At 33.9% G+C, this 21,466-nt stretch overlaps 5 protein-coding genes across 9 annotated transcripts in view; 4 read left to right on the top strand and 1 right to left on the bottom strand.

The window, feature by feature from the left end:
- Positions 1-10,986, top strand: part of LOC102611904 (probable leucine-rich repeat receptor-like protein kinase At1g35710) — a 147,257-nt gene extending 136,271 nt beyond the window's left edge. Inside the window, exons 6-7 of the mRNA XM_052439388.1 lie at positions 8,912-10,108; positions 10,450-10,986. Coding sequence (XP_052295348.1) covers positions 8,912-10,108; positions 10,450-10,796 — 1,544 coding nt within the window. The 3' untranslated portion in view covers positions 10,797-10,986. The remainder of the gene's footprint in view (positions 1-8,911; positions 10,109-10,449) is intronic.
- The window catches only part of LOC102610097 (MDIS1-interacting receptor like kinase 2), a 37,942-nt gene that overhangs the window by 2,891 nt on the left and 13,585 nt on the right, over positions 1-21,466 (top strand). The window contains exons 1-5 of one of the 4 annotated variants that reach the window (XM_052439409.1): positions 17,553-18,128; positions 18,319-18,472; positions 19,168-19,310; positions 19,398-20,355; positions 20,730-21,144. The exons of 1 other annotated variant lie outside the window; for it this stretch is intronic. In XM_052439409.1, coding sequence (XP_052295369.1) covers positions 19,475-20,355; positions 20,730-21,057 — 1,209 coding nt within the window. In that variant the 5' untranslated portion in view covers positions 17,553-18,128; positions 18,319-18,472; positions 19,168-19,310; positions 19,398-19,474 and the 3' untranslated portion in view covers positions 21,058-21,144. Of the gene's footprint in view, positions 1-17,540; positions 18,129-18,318; positions 18,473-19,167; positions 20,356-20,729; positions 21,145-21,466 lie in introns of those variants that run through there. 2 more of the 4 variants (XM_052439408.1, XM_052439410.1) reach the window with 2 other exon arrangements.
- LOC102631492 (uncharacterized) overlaps positions 1-21,466 on the bottom strand; it is a 167,683-nt gene that overhangs the window by 141,507 nt on the left and 4,710 nt on the right. The gene's annotated exons all lie outside the window — the stretch shown is intronic.
- Positions 11,251-14,007, top strand: LOC102609221 (uncharacterized). Its single transcript, XM_052439826.1, has 4 exons — positions 11,251-11,304; positions 12,089-12,237; positions 13,405-13,651; positions 13,861-14,007. The coding sequence occupies exons 1-4, from the start codon at positions 11,251-11,253 to the stop codon at positions 14,005-14,007; spliced, it is 597 nt and encodes a 198-aa protein (XP_052295786.1).
- LOC127898702 (MDIS1-interacting receptor like kinase 2-like) lies at positions 17,693-21,057 on the top strand. Its single transcript, XM_052439825.1, has 3 exons — positions 17,693-18,128; positions 19,332-20,355; positions 20,730-21,057. The coding sequence occupies exons 1-3, from the start codon at positions 17,693-17,695 to the stop codon at positions 21,055-21,057; spliced, it is 1,788 nt and encodes a 595-aa protein (XP_052295785.1).

Raw genomic sequence — 21,466 nt, 5'->3', positions numbered from 1 at the left:
AGATTTAGGATTACACCTTTCTTAATTGTAAACTTTATTATATTTCCTCAAAGCCAATATTGCATATTTTTCTATAAATAATGGTAGAAGTTGTACTTATCATTCACATTTCAAACAATATCAAAATTTGAAACTTGTTGAACTTCATAAATATTACTTCCAAACTGACATTGCAGTTGAAAAATATGGTTAACGGTGTTGAAGGAGGAAAAATATCTAAAGAAGACGATGACGACGAAGAAGAGGAAGATGAAGATTATGAAGGATATTTGATATTATCGGATTAGCGATTTACCAGAAATCATTGAAAAGTGAGACATATTTTAAAACTTCATATAGCATGCAACTTCACTTGTAATGCATAATCGTATATACACTTTAAGTTCTTATTGTATCACGAGTCTTCTAAATTTTGAATCTAGCAGGACTTTGTGTTTCAACGTTTTATGAATAATTATTATGCTTGCTTACATTTAAAAGATTGCTGGTTTTTGAGTTGCTGCCTTGTTCTTGCAATTTCAGCTTCTCAGGGGCAGCACAAATTTATCGTTCAGCAACAATGATAGCCACAGGAGATGCTGCTGCCGCCAGAGGGTTTGCTCATTGAGTGGTAAAGGCCGAGGAGCTGCTGGGGGTTGAAGTGAAGGTGCTCCAAGCCCCCATTATTACGGCCACCAGTGATGAGCAAAGAGTCTTAGATCATCAACCCCACCACGCCCTCCCATTCCCATTTTCATTGATGATAATTTTTTAGACACTACAAGCATCCTGGAGAGCTCCTCTCTTGTTATTATTTAAGGTTGTATCTCTACGAGTTAAAAGGGTAAATTGTCATTTTAATTATTAGTTTATTTTACAAATTATATATATAAACTTCATTCAGAACGAGGTTCTTGATATTTAATATATTAGTTTTTTCACTCCTTTGTAAATATTCACACAAACATATACAATAATTTAGCTGATCCGATCAAACATCCTGGACCCACCGCTGATGTTAGGAAGCTTCTGCATAAGTTGTGGTTAGTGATATCCCGCCAACTACCTGCCAGCAAAAGATAAACTAATGTCAGGTCATGATCAAGAAAAATTTGCTTTGAGCCGAAGAGTCCAATGTCATAACCATGCATATATGAAGTTTCTCTTCATTTCTTCTGAGCTCCTCGACAAACTTCACACCAGAATTCGAAATTCTCTCTAAGGGGAAGTTTTCTCTTCATCGTCTCTCCAGTCGGTATTCCATTTGTCATCTTCTGAGTGTTTGCATTCAAGTCCTTCTTTAGCAGCTCCTTATTTTTGTTCTCTGAATCTTCTTCACCCTGCACTTTCTGGTCTAAACCAACAACAGTTTTAATAGCTTTAACTGATTCCTCTTCTACTTTAGCTTTCATTTCTTGGCCAGCACTTTCTGGTCTTAACCCACTTTCTGGTCTACTTGTCTTTCCAGAATCTTTTGATGTCGATGAAGATGAGGTAGTGCACATCTTCTGAGCTCCAATTAGCTCCGCTTCCTCCGCCTTGTGCTTCTCACCTTGAAGATGCTCATCTTGACCACCCTCCACTTTCTGGTCTAAATCAACGATATTTTTATTCGGTGTAACTGATTCCTCTTCTAGAGTAGCCTTAATTTCCTGGCCAGCACTATCTCTGTTTTCAGTAGAGTTTCTGGAAGTGGAGTTACTGCACATCTTCTCATCTCCAAGTAGTCCTCCTTCCTTGGCCTAGTGCTTCTTGCCTTGAAGATGCTAATCTGGATCTCTGTTGTGAGTAGTGCTGACCTGACAGAGGGCACAGCTTTAATCCATGGGTTTCCTTGAACTGGTCAAAGGGAGCTCACCAGAACCTGCAGGTAGTGTGGCAGCTTCCTGCTTTGATCCACAAAGGTTGGGATAGGGCTTAACCTGCAGGGCTTGACAACCCTCCTCTTTCTGGTCTAAACCAACAACAGTTCTATTAGCTTTAACTGATTCCTCTGCTACTTTAGTCTTCATTTCTTGGCCAGCACTATCTCTGCTTTCATTAGATTTTTTATCCACTTCTGAGCTCCAAGTAGTTCTTCTTCCTTGGCCTTCTGCTTCTTACCTTGAGGATGCTCATCTAGACCAACCTCCCCTTTCTGGTCTAGACCAACAACAGTTTTATTAGCTTTAACTGATTCCTCTTGTACTTTAGTCTTCATTTCTTGGCCAACACCATCTCTGCTTTCAGTAGATTTTTTTGACGTGGATGAAGTGGAGTTACTGCACATTTTCTTATCTCTAATTAGTCCTGAAACCCTGGCCTTGTGCTTCCTACCTTGAAGATGCTCATCTAGACCTCTCTCGGTAGTAGCACTGACCCGACAGAGGGCACAACTCCACTCCTTGGGTTTGTTTGAACCCGTTGAAGGAAGCTCTCCAGGACCTACAGGTGGTGTGGCAACTTTCTGCTTTGATCCACAAGTATTGGAATCAGGCTGAGGCTGGAAATGGTACAGAAACCATTATGCCTTATATTAGTTATCACATCAATGGTAAAAATATAAAATATTCCCAGTGAGCTCCGTCATCTGCTATTGTAGTACAGATGAAAGAATTTGTTTACAAAATAGTTAATACAACCAGAATCCTTGTTAATTAACAACATTTCCAGCAAGAAAATCTTTCCTTCCAAAAAACAAAAAAAAAAGGAATATGTTTGAATAGGATTCTGAAAGACTTTCTTAATAAGCTGGACTAGAAGAGATGATATTAACACTTACGAGCATTATAATTCATAATTTGAGGAAACACCATTTCAATGGAGCCTCCAGCCCAACGCACATACACAAAGACAAGCAATAAGATTTAAAATAAGAAATTACCGGGAAAAAGAAACATCGGAAATCAATCTGTACAAGTTCATATGACACTTCATGGTAAACATATGTAACCTCTCTTGGAACCTTAGCCTGCGAGAAGCTCACATTTGCTCCGTGTTTTCGTTCAAAAAAGGTTTCAGACACACATTGATTCCAGGCTGTGGGGGATCATACGTCCTCACTGCCAAATTTTAAAGCCACATACATTGGCATTTGCACGCATGGTCAAGAGTTGCACAACTCTCTCGTCTACTTGAGTTGACCACGCAAACTGAACTTGCGAACTTTGACCAACATAAATAACCAAATGCTATGATGTTTGGAACTAAATCAAGATAGCGAGTCCAAATGTACTCCCCAACAAACTTGTCACCTGTGCATCAAGACCAAGTCTTTTGGCACTAAGAGTGGACATGGGAATCTCTAAGCAACGACCTCCTAATAACATACAAATCCAGGTTACTGATAATGCTCATCGATTTAAAGGCTTACAAGTTTACATAGAGGTAAGTAAAGAATTTGATAATAATTGAAACAGAGTTCGAACGCGAAACAATAATAATAAAGATAAATTTAATCTATAATATCAACTAAAAAGTTGTGATATATATATATTTTTTAATTTGATTTTTTGTGCAGCATCAGTTCTATGGAAAATCGGTGCCTTTTGTATCATGTAAAGATGCCCTACAGAATGCAACTCTTAGTGGATATTTCAACTCTGCTCAAGTGCGATTACAGATGACGTGATTTCATTGGATAGTTCCATTGAGACCATCAAATAAACAACATGTCGCAATGAATTAGTCTTTCGCCTAACAATACCTATTTTATGTACATCTCTTAATTTTATTTATATGACTATACGATGGTTGTCGAAGCCAACAAAAATAAATTCCTACTCTAAATAAATTGTGTATAGTGATTGAGCAGGGTCGTGTCCACAGAGATCGGTAATTATTTAAATCCTTTTAAAACGTAAAACATAAAATGGGGGTTTTGTTGACAATAATAAAAATCAAATTAAAATAACAAGAATGCAAATTAAAGTTGTAATTCAAATTGGAGAAAGCTCTGGTTGAAGGAATTAATTCAGCTAGATTCGATTACTGATCATTGATTCAAATATAGATTATTATTACTTATGAATAGACCGGTTATAGCTACTGAGACCCTCTAATAGCCAATCTCTCCTTAACTAGTCGATAACCAAGGTACGACCGTTGGCTATTTCCCTAATCAATAGACAATCCTAGATACGATCATAGGATTTAATCAATTGATAGCCTGAAAGACCAGAGAGACCCAAATCCTAATCAACACATACGATGATTCATTTAAATTAGATTGTTTATTCTCATAACACAACTCATTGGTATGTTATTTGTCACAAACATTAAAATTTTCATACGATGAATCCTTTAATTAATAATAGATTAAGTTGATAATTAAATAGTGGCCAATTACCTAATTAACAAACATAATCATGAAAATAATTCAGAGAATAAACAAATACCCAAAAAGCAATAAAACAATTAAAGCATAAAATAGATCTCACAGTAGTGATGAATCAAAGCTTCATTATCCTTCAACCAGAAAAATAGGTTTAGTGCTTCATAGAGAGAAGAGAAAAGTTTAGACCTAAGGTTTCTTTCTCTTCTCCAAAAGTCTCCTTTTTCACAATAGATTCCTCCCTTAAATACTCTCTCTCTCTTCTCTTTTAGAATTCTATTTAAAATAAAATACTAATAACTGAAATATTAAATTCGTAATTACAAAATAACCAAAAATACAAAACATGTTAAACTAAAAACTGCAGGCCCGCAGTTGACAGCACGCGCCCACGCCTTATCAACAAAGTTCTTCTGACGCTCTAAATTTCTCCAAGAGAACAATCATCTTTAAACAACATCTTATAGCTCAATTTTATCACAAATCAATAGAACTGCACCCACAAAAGTAAAACACAAGTAAATCACTATTATTAAGTGCAAAACATCGATATTAAGGGAAGTAAACAATGCAAAACTAGTGCATAAATTGCACTCTAACACTATATATTTATGAATGATTAAAAATATTTTTCTTCTTTATCTTATTATTATTATTATTAATATAGGGGGTTTCTCATGTAGACATGCAGTGAAATGGTCTCACCAATTGGAATTGGCCAAAAGGAAACAATGTTTCAAGCATACCCATTTTATCTGACAGAATATATGGATTCATGCAATAAGTCTTTTGGAGTGGTTCCAAGACCACATTGGATTACAACTTATTATGGTGGTCATGTAAGTGTCAATTAATCCCCAAATTAATTCTTTTAATTTTCTCTTTTTCTTTTTTTTTCTTTTTTTAAATTAAAAACTTCACCTCGTTCTTGAGTTTGATTTTTATTTCTTTTTAATTTGTAGGATATACGAGTGGTTTTAAAGAGATTTGGTAGCAACATTGTTTTCTCTAATGGCCACCGCGATCCCTGTAGCAGCGCTGGGTAATTTAGCTTAAGAATTTTGGATATTCTTTTCTATTGAAGTTACCCGTTTTATTATATACCTTTTTCTTTTTCTTTCTTTGTTTGGGATTATAGGGTTCTGGAAAATATATCAAACAATATAATAGCAGTGACAACAAAAAACAGTATGTAACTTTTTCTATAAAATAAAAAATTAGTGTTCAATTATTAACTAAATTATTGGATAACATAATTAATAGTGTGTAAATTGGAGCAGGTTCCCATTGCTTAGACATACAGCCAGCAACAGAAGATGACCCCGAATGGTTAGTAATGCAGCGAAAGATTGAAATGGACATGGTTCATGATTGGTTCCTCAAATACTCTGCTGATTTGCTTCAAAATCAGAGCATAAGATTAAATTTGGACTACAAAATTAGTCTTTTCTTTTTCTCCCTCTCCTCTATCTTTCTAATATTTAAGGAGCAAAGATAAATAATAGTGCACCTAGCTAGTTGTAGATTTCATTTTCATAATTCTTAATCTGGGTTGTCTAAATGTGTAGAACAAGTGTGCAGTTTTACTTAATATAAAGCACGTACAAAGGTTCAATCTTTATGTAATAATCATACGGTGAATATCAATTCATACACAACCACATTGGATTAACCATTTTCTCCCTTTGATTTAGGAGTTACTGTATAGGTCCTTGAAGCCGGTGGGAGAAAAAGAATTTGCCCTCCAGATACATGTATCTCTCAAAACTTAGGTGTTTATCCTTACACGCTCCGTTTATTAGTAGCCAAGCTTATGAGTATATTGCTCCAGGTGAACCTGTTCCTATTCTCCTACATAATAGCTTCTTTTGTTAATTATTTGACAATCCCATGCAATTCCGAACATGACTTAGGATCAGTTTAAGATTTTGGTGGCTGTTGAAATAAGCTGCTTCTGCGATGTGAATGGAATTATCTAATGATTATAAAAGTAGCTCACTCAGTGTTTGGTAAATTTGATTACGAAAATAATATTTTATTATATAATCATTAAAATAAACATAAGTTTAAATTGTCTTTTACTTATATATTAGGATTTTTTAAAAAATAAGATACACTTATTCTTTTCTTAAAATATTAAAGTTATAATAGAAACTTTAAAAAAATGGCATTTTATTTAATAAGTTGCTTATAAAAGACAATCTCATACTTATTTTAAGAGTTATTGTCAAAATGGAGAAAATATGAATTAAACTTTTAACAAATTTATCAAACATCATTTTTATCAAAACTTATAAGTATTTCAACCGTTATCCCAAATAGGACATTAGGCTTTGTGCAGAATAAAGTTAGGCATTGAATATTTGCACACGTATAAACTAAATATCTGGATTGAAGAAACAGCTTGACTCAATAAGTCTACTTCATTCTTTATTTTCCACAGCACATGTCAAGACGTAAGTTCCAAATAATTGCTGACTAGGGGAAGCAGTCTTTAAAGTCAAGGTGATTAGATTAGCATGTTTCGGCATTACGTATCGGAGGGGTTCCTTGCCCTCAACTTAAAAAAGATGCCTTAAAATTAAATATTTAAATAATATGGCATTTATTAAATTTTAAAAAAAATGTAAAATACATAAAAAATATATTAAAAAAAACCTTTTTTTAAAGTGTGCATAGGTTTGAACGGAAACTATAGGATCGTATCACATTGAATTTGTGTACTTAGGATGGGGCACGGAAGAGAGAGCGTCTTGGTTTATATTTTACTTATACACACATGAGTAATTATATACAAACCTTTCATGCCTTTGCTATCTTTTTCATGTGGGACAAATATAATTTCCTTTACTTTTCCAATTCCATGAATTTACTTTGAGTAACAATTTCTCATTTATCCAAGGGTTATTTTGATTATATAGGTAAAATCATTCTGAAGTATTTACGGAGGAATATTTGAAACAACAGATAAGTCTCACTCAAAATCACGCATCAAATAGTAACTTGTGCTATATTTCCAACACTTTTTGCTTCTTTTCCTTGTTTGATTTCATGAAAAAAATTGAGTGCAATGAAATTTTTATCTTCTTTTGTCTATGATGTTTTGGTGTAAAATAAAAAATAAAAAAATAAGAGGGATATTAGGTAGCCCATGAATTTCCAATTTTCCATATAGTTTGCATGTTGCAAAAGGAGTTTTGTAACTATTTTAAAAAATAAAGGGATTATTTTATTATTTTGTCAAATCACAGAAGTCTACAAATTCTTTTCTCTACAGCTTATTATAATAATACACCTACAAGTTTTTTTTATACTTAAATTTATACAAAGATATGATTAGTCTTGTTTATTTTTCTATTTGAGTCATATTTTACAACAACAATCCTTCGAGCTTTTTTTTTTCTTTATTATTTTGGGTAATATTTAATATCTTAATAGCGCTATTGATTATTTCTAATATTGTCCATATTATCTCATGTTTCTGCAAAGTTGTTCAAATAGATCTACACCTCACAAATACAAGCCGATAAGGTTATATCTCCATGATTGAATCCATCCAGAGAAGACATTGACTCACACTATTTGAAAACGCGTATTGGAAGTTAACACCGGGAGCTTGCAAAACAATTAATTCTTATATAAACGCTTTGCAAGGAATCAAATAGCCAGCTCAATCAACCGAAAACCATTATAAACATGGCAGCAGCATCCACTGTTTCGAGATTGGTGGTCATTTTAATTTTAATAAATGTTGGTGCTATAAGTGATACGACAATATCTGTAACGGCATCAGCTGCAAGATTATTGTCGTCACCCATACTGTTAGAAAGGGAAGCTTTACTTGCTACCGGCTGGTGGGTCAACAATTGGGCGACGTCGGGCAACTACACGTCCGATCATTGTAAGTGGACTGGCGTCAGTTGCAATTCAGCGGGAAGCGTAATCGGGGTCAGCTTACTCTGGTATGAAAATGATAACATCAAAGGAGAGCTCGGTTGTTTCAAATTCTCTTGCTTTCCGAACCTCAGAAATTTCAAAATTCGTACAAATTATGTTCTCTCTGGGCGCATTCCATCTGAAATTACTGCCCTTTCAATGCTCCAAACTCTTGAACTGCCCTACAACGGCCTTACCGGTAAGCTGTGAAACTTCACCATATATATATATATGTATGTATAAAATCGCGCTGCTGCTTAAAGCAGGCGTCTGTTTTTACAACACTAAAGAAGTGTGAGTCGTCCGCACTTGAGCTTGACTCTCCCTCTATGTAATTTTTTTTTAATGAAGATAGTGAATACTGATCTCGTTTTTCATAAATCACATGCACAACAGGAATTATCCCTTTAGAGATGGGGCGATTAAGGAATCTCGTCCACCTGGATCTATCTGATAATCACCTCATGGGACATATCCCTCCAACTCTTGGTGGTCTAAGCAAATTGAAAATTTTGAACTTGTCTTTTAACTCCCTTGTCGGTAATATCCCATCCAATGTAGGTCATCTAACCCAGCTAACTACTTTGGCTATTGCCTCAAACCAAATGAATGGTTCCATCCCATCAGGAATCGGGAGTTTGAAGGTTCTTCAAGCTCTTGACCTGTCCAGAAATGAAATTGGAGGTTCAATTCCTTCAACACTTGGCCATTTAAAGTGGTTGAGAAGTGTAGACTTGTCCCAAAACAAACTTGTTGGCCCAATCCCTTCGTCTCTGGGTCATTTGACTCAATTAACTACTTTGAATATGTACAACAACAAACTTGATGGCCCAATTCCTCCAGAACTCATGAATTGCTCAAAGCTGAGGATATTAAAATTGGGAAACAACTTGTTAAGCGGAAGCATTCCGTCACAGATCGGCAAACTTCAAGAACTATATTATCTTGATCTAAGCGGTAACTTCATTAATGGTAAAATACCTTCCCAACTTGGAGAATTTCCACGCATAGACACTGTGGACCTTTCCATGAATAACCTTTCCGGTGGAATCCCTGTATTTGTCAGAAAAGTGCCACACTTAGATGTGTCAGGCAATAAATTGGGAGGAGAAATCTCAACTACTTTGGCAAATGCGCCACCGCCACATCACAAAACAATTGCCACTCGCTTGGTTGCAATTATTCTTGCTATGGTCGCATTCCTTGCCTTGATATTTGGAATCTTGATTATCCGTAGACGAAGGGATAAGGAAGTTGAACCAACTGGGACAGGAGAAATTACCAAGTGCGCTGATGAGTTTGCAATTTGGAATTACGATGGTAGAATTACATTTCAAGACATGATTGAAGCCACTGAGGATTTCGATATCAAATACTGCATTGGAACCGGAGGCTACGGCAGCGTTTACAGAGCACGGCTGCCCAGTGGAAAAGTGGTTGCTTTGAAGAAGCTTCACCGTTCAGAAACTGAGGAGTTAGCTTCCCTCGAGAGTTTCCGGAATGAGGCTCGTCTACTGTCCCAAATACGGCATCGAAATATTGTAAAGCTTTACGGCTTTTGTTTGCACGAGAACTGCATGTTCTTGATCTATGAGTACATGGAAATGGGAAGCTTGTTCTGTATTCTACGCACAGATGAGGAAGCTGTTGGGTTGGATTGGACTAAAAGGGTGAACATTGTGAAGGGTATGGCTCATGCTTTGTCATACTTGCATCATCACTGCACACCACCAATTGTTCACCGCGACATATCAAGCAACAACATTCTACTCAACTCAGAATTCGAAGCTTTTGTTGCTGACTTTGGTATTGCTAGATTGTTAAATTTTGACTCATCCAATCGAACTCTGTTAGCTGGCACTTATGGATATATTGCTCCAGGTCATCTTCTAGCTATTCCTCTTATGCTTCTTTAGTTATCCTCTTATTTAATTTTTATATATACTCTGCTAAGTAGTTTTTAACCAGCTTTATTTAGCTCGCTACTTGGGTTCGAATTTTGAAAAAACTAAGGAGCTATAACTGAATTTAGACTTTACCTATCCCTTTACCTTTCAAAACACACATACACTGAATATCAGTTAGAACATATGCTTCTCTGTCATACCTTGCTAAAGAAGCTAAAAAACATGAACAAATTGTGCTTGTTATTGTTTATGGAAACATTACTAATAAAGACTTCCGTTTTCCTATACAACGTGCCTACACCATGGTTGTGACAGAGAAATCTGATGTTTATAGCTTCGGAGTAGTGGCACTAGAAGTACTAATGGGAAAGCATCCAGGAGAGCTCCTCTCATCGTCATCTTCGTCATTGGATAAAAATATAAAGCTGATTGATTTGTTGGACCCACGCCTCCCGCCTCCGGGGGATCAAATGATTAGGCAGGATATCATTCTTGTTTCAACAGTAGTATTTTCATGCTTGCGTTCTCAACCAAAGTCTCGACCTACAATGCAACTCGTGTCCAACGAATTTATCGCTCGCAATAAGACACCAATGCAGAAACCTTTTCATGAAATTTCAATTTTGGAGCTTAGAAACCAAGAAATGTATTTGGTTGATTAATGTGATTTTTCCAATAAAGGAGACTGTTAATTGGTTGTGAAATTATTAGGTAGTAGCAATGTAGCAAATATTATGTGTTCGACGAATTGTCTGCCTTAGTATTTTTTAATTCCATTCACACTACGACATTAGTCTCTTTTGTAAAGCTAGTACTTTCGCAGTTCACTCTGATAAAATAAGGTTTGTCTAATTGTCTCCATCTCAATGATCTGAATTAACCAGCATATTAAGGAATTTAAGGTTGTGTCTCTACAAGTTAAAAAGGGTAAATTGTCATTCTATTTATTAGCTTATTTTGCAAATTATATATAAAAATTTCATTCAGAACGAAGTTCTTGATGTCGCGTTATTCAATATATTAGTTTTTTTTCACTCCTTTGTAAATATTCACACAAACATATACAATAAATTTTTAATTTAGCTGATCCGATCAAACATCCTGGACGCACCGCTGATGTCATCCGAAGGTGAGGAAGCTTCTGCAGAAGTTGTGGTTAGTGATATTCTGGTAAGCACAAGATAATTAATTACTAGGAAAGAAATAATAAAAATTTTTATTAATTACGAAACCGATAACTATATATTCGACACACTATAATTTTATGAAAAATGAAGATCCATACTAATATAAAACTAAAACCAACATTAATTAAATTATACGATAACAACAAATCCAGGATATATTAACAAACACGTCGATTTTGAAGCTGAATTTATAATCTAATCTTAACTCTATTTCTTCTGTATTTACATAATCATCCTGCTAATTAAGGATTTACAACTTTGCCATGAAAGGTCGGTGGCTTCCATGCCTTTTTCTTCTTCTCCTCACAAATTTTGCTTTTGCTTCCACTTCACCATTAAAGAACATCCCAAAGCTTGGTGCTGTTCGTGGAAGGACTATTTTTCAAAACCCTAGCAAAAAAATCCACAAAGTTACTATTATGATCTCGAAACTTACTATTATTATCAAACACTTGATCACTTTAACTATAATCCACAAAGTTATTTAACTTTTCCTCATAGATATGCGTTGAACTTCAAGCATTGGGGCGGTGGCAGAGCCATGGCGGCGCCGATATTGGCATATCTTGGTGAAGAGAGTAGTCTTGATATGATGACCTTGGTGGCATTGGATGGCTAACTAATAGTGCTCATCGATTTAAAGCCTTACAAGTTTACATAGAGGTAAGTAAAGAATATGTTATCAGGCTAGCTTGATAATAATTGAAATAGAGTTCACATACGAAAAGTTGTGATGGATTTTTTTTTTAATTCAATTTTTTATGCAGTATCGGTTCTATGGAAAATCAATACCTTTTGTATCAAGCAAAGATGCCCCAAAGAATGCAACTCTTCGTGGATATTTCAACTCTGCTCAAGCTTTGGCTGATTACGCAGAGATTCTCTTACACATCCAGAAAAATTTATCGGACGAAATGTCTCCCATTATGGTTGTTGGAGCATCTTATGGAGGAAGTAAATTATAATATTATTAACTTACTTACATCTTTTGATTAATGTCGTGTCATCTGTCACATCATTTTACTCATTTAGATCACGATTGATCGATCAAGATATTGACTACGGCAATATTACTATGATACAAATTTATTTAATATTGCAACTAACGAATACTCTTGGCGATCGTAAAATCAAGAAATAATAAATATATTCAAGATAATTATGTATTTAAAAATAATCTTCTCAATTCATCCTATTTTATCAGATCTGGGATGTGATATGGTTTCGAGAGTTACTTGTTTGTTGGTTTGTTATCAACAATGCTTGCTGCATGGTTTCACTTGAAGTATCTTCACATTGCTTTGGGAGCAGTTGCCTCATCCGCCCCAGTTCTCTACTTTGAGAATATCACACCGTCAAACGCATATTATGATCTTGTCACCAAGGACTTTCGGGTAAGAAATAAATTAGTTAATTAAAATTTTATATAAGCATGATTATGTTTTCTTGTTAAAATTTAGCCATTGAATTTTAAAAATTAATGATGCAGGAAGCCAGCGAGAGCTGCTACAAGACCATCAAACAGTCCTAGGCTGAAATCGATAAAGTCGCTGCTGGAAAAAATGGACTTGCTTTTCTCTCTATAAAGTTCAAAACCTGCAAGTAATTAATCATATTACTTTACATAACTGCTTATATTGTATATCCATCCGATTTTCCCTTAATTACAATTAATGCAATGTTATTTTAGCATCGTTATCGAATGTACCATGTCTAATTAATTATCTGTCATCCTCAGCGTGTATATACATTTCGATTAACGTGTAATATACAAAGTAAAAATCTGGATTTGGGCTTATACACGGCCTTTGCGTTACCATATATAGTATACTGGTGCTTAGGTTCAGACGTCCATATTTTGCAGAATCTAAATTTAAACTACAAAACCACGCAAAACTCTGATAATCAAATGAGGCCAAATTTGAACGTTTGCATTTGAGAATATCAATAGCTTCATACTTATAAAGTTTATTGTAATCTAACTAAATATAACAACATTTTTAAGACAGTATGTTGAAAGATCTTTTATAAAGTTAATGACCTTGTGGCACTTAATTCTATGTTATTGTTTATTTGATTACAGGCCTCTGAAGGATGTTTCAGAATTGAAAGATTATTTAGAGTATATGTATACGGGTGCAGCTCAGTATGATGATCCTCAGGAAAGCCCAGTGAACAAAGCCTGTAATGGTATTGATGGAGCTTTAGAAGGCACAGATACCCTAGACCGGATCTTCTCAGGAATTGTTGATTTAAGAGGGGAGGATTCTTGCCATGATGTTGATGAATTCTTCTCCGATGCAACATTGGACTCCAGCTGGGGCAGACAGGTATGCAATTACAAGTGACATGATTTCATTGGTTAGTTCTATTGAGACCGTTAAATAAACAACATGTGGCAATGAGAACAATACCTATTTTATGTACATCTCTTAATTTTATTTATGAGACTTTATATTTATGAATGATTAAAAATAGTTTTCTTCTTTATCTTATTTTATTATTATTATTTTTTATTTTTGGGGGGTTTCTCATGCAGACATGCAGTGAAATGGTCTCACCAATTGGAATTGGCAAAAACGACATAATGTTTCAAGCAGACACATTTAATCTGACAGAATATATGGATTCATGCAATAAGTCTTATGGAGTGGTTCCAAGACCACATTGGATTACAACTTATTAAAGTGGTAATGTAAGTGTCGATTAATCCCCAAATTAATTCTTCTAATATTTTAAGGTTTCTCATTTTCTGTTTTAATTATAAAGTTCACCTCAAGTTTTGTTTGATTTCTATTTCTTTTTAATTTGCAAGATATAAGAGTGGTTTTAAAGAGATTTGGTAGCAACATTATTTTCTCTAATGGCCTTCGTGATCCCTATAATAGCGAGGGGTAATTAAGCTTAAGAATTATGTACACTCTTTTCTATCGAAGTTACCTGTTTAATTATATACCTTTTTTTGTTTCTTCTTTTTTGGGGGGGGGGGGGGGGTTTTTGGGATTCTGGAAGATATATCAGACAGTATAATAGCAGTGACAACAAGAAACGGTATTTAAATTTTTCTATAAAATAAAAAATTAGGGTTCAAATGTGTAGAACAGGTAGTTTGGATTTGGTTGTCATTTTCATTATTTTTACTCTGAGTTGTCTAAATGTGTAGAACAGGTGTGCAATATTACTTAATGTAAAGCACTTAAGGCTCAATCTTTATGTAATAATCATATGGTGAATATCAATTCATATACAATAAGATTGGGTTAACCATTTTCTCCCTTTGATTTAAGAGTTACCGTATAGGTACTTGAAGCTGGAGAGAGTCAAAGATTTGCCCTCCACACACACACACACACACACACACACATATGGAAATGTTTTAATCTGAAATTTTAAAGTGCGGGAATATCTAGGAAAACACATAAACCATGCGGTTTAAACCTTTAAAACCCTGTGGTTTTAAAGTTTTTCCAAACGTTTCCGCACTTTTAGATCCCTTATATGCCTCAAAAGTTAGGTGTTTATGCTTATATGCTCCGTTTATTAGTAGCCAAGCTTACGAGTATATTGCTTTAGGCGAACCTCTCCCTATTCTTCTCCATAATGGCTATTTCTCTTAATTATTTGACAATCTAATGCAATCCCAAACGTGACTTAGCATCAAGTTTAGGATGGCGGTGGCTGATAAAATAAGTTATTTTTGTTGTGAGGATGAAATAAGTTGATGGTTAAAAAAGTGTCTTGCTCGTGTTTGGTAAATTTGATTATGAATGTGTTGTATTATTTAATCACTAAAATAGACATAAGTTTAAACTGTGTTTTATTTATATATTAGAGCTTATAGAAAAGAAAGATATAATTATTCTTTTCTTAAAATATTAAGATTATTATAGGAACATTTAAAAAGATCTAGCAACTTATTTAATAAGTTGCTTATCAAAATAATCTCCTGCCTGTTTTTAGAAGTTTTAGTCAAAATTGAGAAAATTGTGAAAGAAGCAACTTTTAACAAAGCCATCAAACCTCATTTTTATCTAAACTTATAAAATAAACTGCTTATAGCATTTCAATCACAATCTTGGGGCATTAGTGTTTATGTAGAATCAGATTAGACATTGAATATTTCTAATTTTCTACACATATAAATTAAAATATGTAGACTAGAAAAACCCCTTGACTTCGTAAGTCCACCTCATTCTTTAATTTCCACAGCACATGTCAAGACGTTTTTTTCCAAATAATTGCTGACTAGGAGAAGTCTTATAGTCAAGGTGATTAGATGAGCGTGTTATGGAATTAGGTATCGTAGGGGTTCCCTGCCCTCAACTAAAAAAGTTGCCTTAAATTTTTTTTTTTTTAAGTAAAAGTTGCCTTAAAAATTAAATATTAAATAATATGGTGTATATATATATATATTAGTCTTCATGTTTTGCACATGTTCGAACGGCAATTGTAATATTAAATAATATGGCATTATTAAAGTTTAAAAAATATCTAAAATTAATCATAAAAATATATTTTTTTAACTCTTAATGTTTTGCACAGGTATGGACGGCAATTATACAATGAGAACGAAACAATAATACAATGGTGTGTTTGACAAACTGTATTGTATTATGTTGTATTGCATTATTTTATTGCAGGTGTATTGTATTATGTTGTATTGCATTAACACTGTATTATAATAATGTTGTACAATGTTTGGCGTTACATTGTACTGTATTAATTTTTTTGTGATTAATTTAAATTATATATTTAGAAAATAATATTTATTAGTACTTAAAAATAATAAATATAAAATTCTTAAATTTTGGAAATTTAACATTTTTATTAAAAATATATATTGAAATGTCATAATTCTTCCGAAGCTTATAGTCTTAAATTTTTGGAAGTGTATTTTTTAGTATTTTCTAAATATATAACTTATGAAATAAAGATCAAAGTAAATAATTTAATCAAATAATCACTAAATAATTTAACAACATAAATAAATAGTTGAAATCTTCAAGATTAATTCAAAAATCATTTGAGGATGATAGAATAAAAGTTTATACATATTACAAGATAATTATAGAATAATAAAGTGATATAATTGAGCTAAATAATCCAGTAATTATTTATATTATTAATTTTCAATTAATATTATTCAAATTTAAATATTTATTGTTAGTTATATTAAATTATTTAAAAATAGCTAAATTAATTATTGTACTATAATTAATAATGTAATATTATATTATTTAAGTATTTATTACTAATTATATTAACTTATTAAAGATTAATTAATATAATTTTATATATTAATTAAAATAATACAATTAAATAATACAATGTTTAGTTATATATTTAAAATAATAAAAATTAAAACATAATTTAATATTATGTAATATAATATTAAATTAAAAAATTATATTAATTTGTTATTATTATTATTACAAAGAGAAAAAAAAAAAAAAGGCAAACTAAGTTGCCACATTAGCTAACCCCAACTAAGGGTCGGGTAAACACCCCCAATATGAACACTGGTTAAGCTAATTGGGGTGGTTAAAATTTGCACTCCCGTGACCGTGCACAAGGAACGCCCCTTTGCTTATAATAGCTTACCGTTCATCTAGTAATTATGTATAAATCTTTCCAATGTGGGACAAATGTATTTTCCTTTAATTTTTCAAATTCATGAGTGCACTTTGAGTAATAATTTCTCATTCACTTGAGGATCATTTTGATCGTATAGATAACATTCCGAAGTACTCATAGAGGAATATGCGAAACAATTTCTGAATTTTCACTTATACCAAAAAGGTCTCATTCAAAATCATGCCTCAAGTAGCTACTTGCGCATTATTTTTCTAACACTTTCTTTTTGTTTTTTTTTAAAAAAAATTTGGTTGCGTGCAGAAAAATTGAGCGGTAATGAAAATTTCATCTTCTTTCATTTATGATGTTTAGGGTTAAAAAAAAAAATGTTAGTTAGCCCATGAGCTATGGTATGTATGTTACAAAAGATATGATTAGTCTTGTTTATTTTCCTATTTGAGCCATTATTTATAACAATTATTTTCTTTGAACGGTTTTCCTTTTCTTATTTTGGGTAATACTTAATATCTTATACTACTAATAATGCTATTAATTATTTCTAATATTGTCCGTATTATCTCATGTTTCTGCAATGTTGTTCAAATAGATCTACACCTCACAAATACAAGCCGATAAGGTTATATCTCCATGATTAAATCCATCTAGAGAAGACCTTGACTCACACTATTTGAAAACGCGTGTTGGAAATTAACACCGGGAAGTTGCAAAACAATTAATTCTTATATAAACGCTTTGCTGAGAATCAAATGCTCAATCAACCGAAAACCACCATAAACATGGCATCAGCGTCCTCTGTTTCGAGACTGGTGGTCATTATAATTTTAATAAATGTTGGTGCTATAAGTGATACGACAGTATTTGTAATAGCATCAGCTGCAGGATTGTTGTCGTCACCCATACAGTTAGAAAGGGAAGCTATACTTGGTACAGGCTGGTGGATCAACAATTGGGCGACGGGCAACTCCACGTCCGATCATTATAAGTGGACTGGCATCAGTTGCAATTCAGCGGGAAGCGTACTCGGGGTCAGCTTACTCTGGTATGAAAATGATAACATCGAAGGAGAGCTTGGTCGTTTCAAATTCTCTTGCTTTCCGAACCTCAGAAGTTTCAAAATTCATTCAAATTATCTTCTCTCTGGGAGCATTCCATCTGAAATTACTGCCCTTTCAATGCTCCAAACTCTTGAACTGTCCTCCAACTATCTTACCGGTATGCTACGAAACTTCACTATATATATGTATGTATGTATGTATGTATGAAGTCGTGCTCATGCTTGAAGCAGGCGTCTGTTTTTACAACACTGAAGAAGTTTTTTTTTACGAGGATTGCTTTATAAATTTTATTTGCTATGAGGATAGTGAATACTGATCTCGTTTTTCATAAATCACATGCGCAACAGGAATTATTCCTTCAGAGATGGGGAGATTGAGGAATCTTGTCCACCTGGATCTATCTAATAATTACATCTGGGGATATATCCCTCCAACTCTTGGTCGTCTAAGCACATTTTTGTTGTGTGAAAGTGAAACTATAGTCTTCTAACGGCATTGATGGTAATATCTCTCCAACTCTTGGTCGTCTAAGCACATTTTTGTTGTGTGAAAGTGAAACTATATAATAAATTTCTACATCTTTGTTTATTACTTCGGTAGTGTTTTAATTTGGAGAATATGCTGGTTGGCTTTTTTTCCTTCAATTTTTGTATGAAATGAATCGGCTTCAAGTGTCAGTTTCTTTTCCAAATTGCATCCATCAATTGCAATTGTTACATTGGGCGATTACAAGTTGTACGTAATTATTAAGGAAGGCAGGTTTAAGCATTTTTGGTTTGTATCTTTTCCTCTCTTTTTTTCCCCTTTGCATTAAAATTCAGGGTTATCCTATAAAAGATATGATTAAAAATCAAAAGCACTATTTCTAATTTCACACATATACAGTTCCTCATTAATTTACTAAATTTACTTTTGTATTTACACAATAGGATAGTCAATTGAGAGCACTGAGAGTGATTCTCTCCACTCTCCATAGTTTTGTATTAATTTATTGATATATTTGTTGCATCTGCGGATTTAACTTTCAGTAAAAAATATGCAGCATTGACGAGCCCCAACAAAAAATAAGAATAAAAAAACTATTGGAGCACTAAAAAATCTATTAATTTTTACAACCTAAGCATTTCTTTATAAATTTTATTTATATGAGGATAGTGAATACTGATTTCATTTTTCATAAATCACATGCGCAACAGGAATTATCCCTTCAGAGATGGGGAGATGGAGGAATCTGGTCCACCTGGATCTATCTAATAATTACCTCTTGGGATATATCCCTCCAACTCTTGGTCTCTAAGCAAATTGAAAATTTTGGACTTGTCTTCTAACGCCCTTCATGGTAATATCCCTCCAACTCTAGGTCATCTAACCCAGCTAACTACTTTGGCTATTGCCTCAAACCAAATTAATGGTTCCATCCCATTAGGAATCGGGAGTTTGAAGGTTCTTCAAGTTCTTGACCTGTACGACAACAAACTTGATGGTCGAGTTCCTCCAAAACTCATGAATTGCTCAAAGCTGTGGGAATTAGATTTGGGAAACAACTTGTTAAGTGGAAGCATCCCGTCAGAGATTAACAAACTTCAAGAACTAAATTATCTTAATCTGAGCCATAACTCCATTAATGGTAAAATACCTTCCCAGCTTCGAGAAATTCCACGCATACGCACCATGGACCTTTCCATGAATAACCTCTCCGGTAGTATCCCTGAATCTGTCAAAAAAGTGCCTCTCTTATATGTGTCAGGCAACAATTTCGAGGTAAAAATCCCAAATACTTCGGCAAATTCGCCACCGCCACATCACAAAAAGATTGCCACTCGCTTGGTTGCAATTATTCTCCCTATGGTCGCATTGCTTGCCTTGATATTTGGAATCTTGTTTGTCCGTAGACGAAGGGATAAGAGAGTTGAACCAGCTGAGACAGGAGAAATCACCAAGTGCGCTGATGAGTTTGCAATTTGGAATTACGACGGTAAAATTACATTTCAAAACATGATTGAAGCTACCGAGGATTTCCATATCAAATACTGCATTGGAACCGGAAGCTACGGCAGCGTTTACAGAGCACGACTACCCAGTGGAAAAGTAGTTGCTTTGAAGAAGCTTCACCGTTCAGAAACTGAGGAGTTAGCTTCCCTCGAGAGTTTCCGGAATGAGGCTCGTCTACTGTCCCAAATACGGCATCGAAATATCGTAAAGCTTTACGGGTTTTGTTTGCACAGGAAATGCATGTTCTTAATCTATGAGTACATGGAAATGGGAAGCTTGTTCTGTGTTCTACGCACAGATGAGGAAGCTGTTGATTTGGATTGGGCTAAAAGGGTGAACACTGTGAGGGGCATGGCTCATGTTAGCTGGCACTTATGGATATATTGCTCCAGGTAATCTTCTAGCCGTTCTTCTTATGCTTCTTTAATTATTCTTTTAATTAATTTCTATATGCACTCTGTTAAGTAAGTTTTAAGCAGTTTTATTTAGTTAGCTACTTAGGTTCGAATTTTGGAATAGGTAAGGAGCTAGAAAGATAAATTTGAACTTTGCCTACCCGTTTAACTTTTTTTTAAAAAAAAAAAAAATACACAGTTTAAATATCAATTAAAAACATATGTTTCTTTGTCATACCTTGCTGCAGAAGCTCAAAAATATAAACAAATTGCTCTTGTTATTATATACGAAATATCACTAATAAAGGCTTCTGTTTTCCGATAGAACTGGCCTATACCATGATTGTGACGGAGAAATCTGATGTTTATAGCTTCGGAGTGGAGGCACTAGAAGTACTAATGGGAAAGCATCCTGGAGAGCTCCTCTCATCGTTATCTTCGTCATTAGATAAAAATATTAAGCTGATTGATTTGCTGGACCCACGCTTCTCACCTCCGGTGGATCAAAAGATTAGGCAGGATATCATTCTTGTTTCAACAGTAGCATTTTCATGCTTGCGTTCTCAACCAAAGTCTCGACCTACAATGCAACTCGTGTCCAACGAATTTATCGCTCGCTATAAGACACCAATGCAAAAACCTTTTCATGAAATTTCAATTTTGGAGCTTAGAAACCAAGAAATGTATTTGGTTGATTAATGTGATATCTAATTATGGATGCGTATATTTAACTGTTCATGTATGTGATGGGATTGCTTCTAATCATAATGGATTTTTCCAATAAAGGTCACTGTTAATTGCTTCTGAAATTATTAGGTACTTGCAATGTATTATTAATTCTATTTTCACGTTCACTTCCTATATATGTTGAATTGCAATTAAACAAATGTGCAAACTACGACATTAATCTCTCTGGTTAAGCTAGTACTTTCGCAGTTCACTCTGATAAAATAAGTTTTGTCTAATTGTCTCCCTCTGAATGAGCTGAATTAAATAAGGAATTTAAGGTTGTATCTGTACGAGTTAAAAGGGTAAATTGTTATTTTAATTATTAGTTTATTTTACAAATTATATACATAAAATTTATTCAGAACGAGGTTCTTAATGT

This window comes from Citrus sinensis, chromosome 4, assembly GCF_022201045.2.
Source record: "Citrus sinensis cultivar Valencia sweet orange chromosome 4, DVS_A1.0, whole genome shotgun sequence".
NCBI lineage: Eukaryota > Viridiplantae > Streptophyta > Magnoliopsida > Sapindales > Rutaceae > Citrus > Citrus sinensis.
Note: the sequence above shows the minus strand (reverse complement) of the source record. Positions and strands in the feature narration are given on the sequence as shown.

Bases quoted from the DNA above. Each gene is read 5' to 3' on its own strand.
- LOC127898702 (XM_052439825.1), top strand. From the start codon at position 17,693: ATGGCATCAGCGTCCTCTGTTTCGAGACTGGTGGTCATTATAATTTTA. The intron at 18,129-19,331 runs GTATGCTACGAA...CTCCAACTCTAG, and splicing joins GTCCTCCAACTATCTTACCG to GTCATCTAACCCAGCTAACT. The intron at 20,356-20,729 runs GTAATCTTCTAG...TGATGTTTATAG, and splicing joins TTATGGATATATTGCTCCAG to CTTCGGAGTGGAGGCACTAG.
- LOC102609221 (XM_052439826.1), top strand. From the start codon at position 11,251: ATGTCATCCGAAGGTGAGGAAGCTTCTGCAGAAGTTGTGGTTAGTGAT. The intron at 12,238-13,404 runs GTCTCCCATTAT...ATTTGATTACAG, and splicing joins AAAAATTTATCGGACGAAAT to GCCTCTGAAGGATGTTTCAG. The intron at 13,652-13,860 runs GTATGCAATTAC...TTTCTCATGCAG, and splicing joins ACTCCAGCTGGGGCAGACAG to ACATGCAGTGAAATGGTCTC.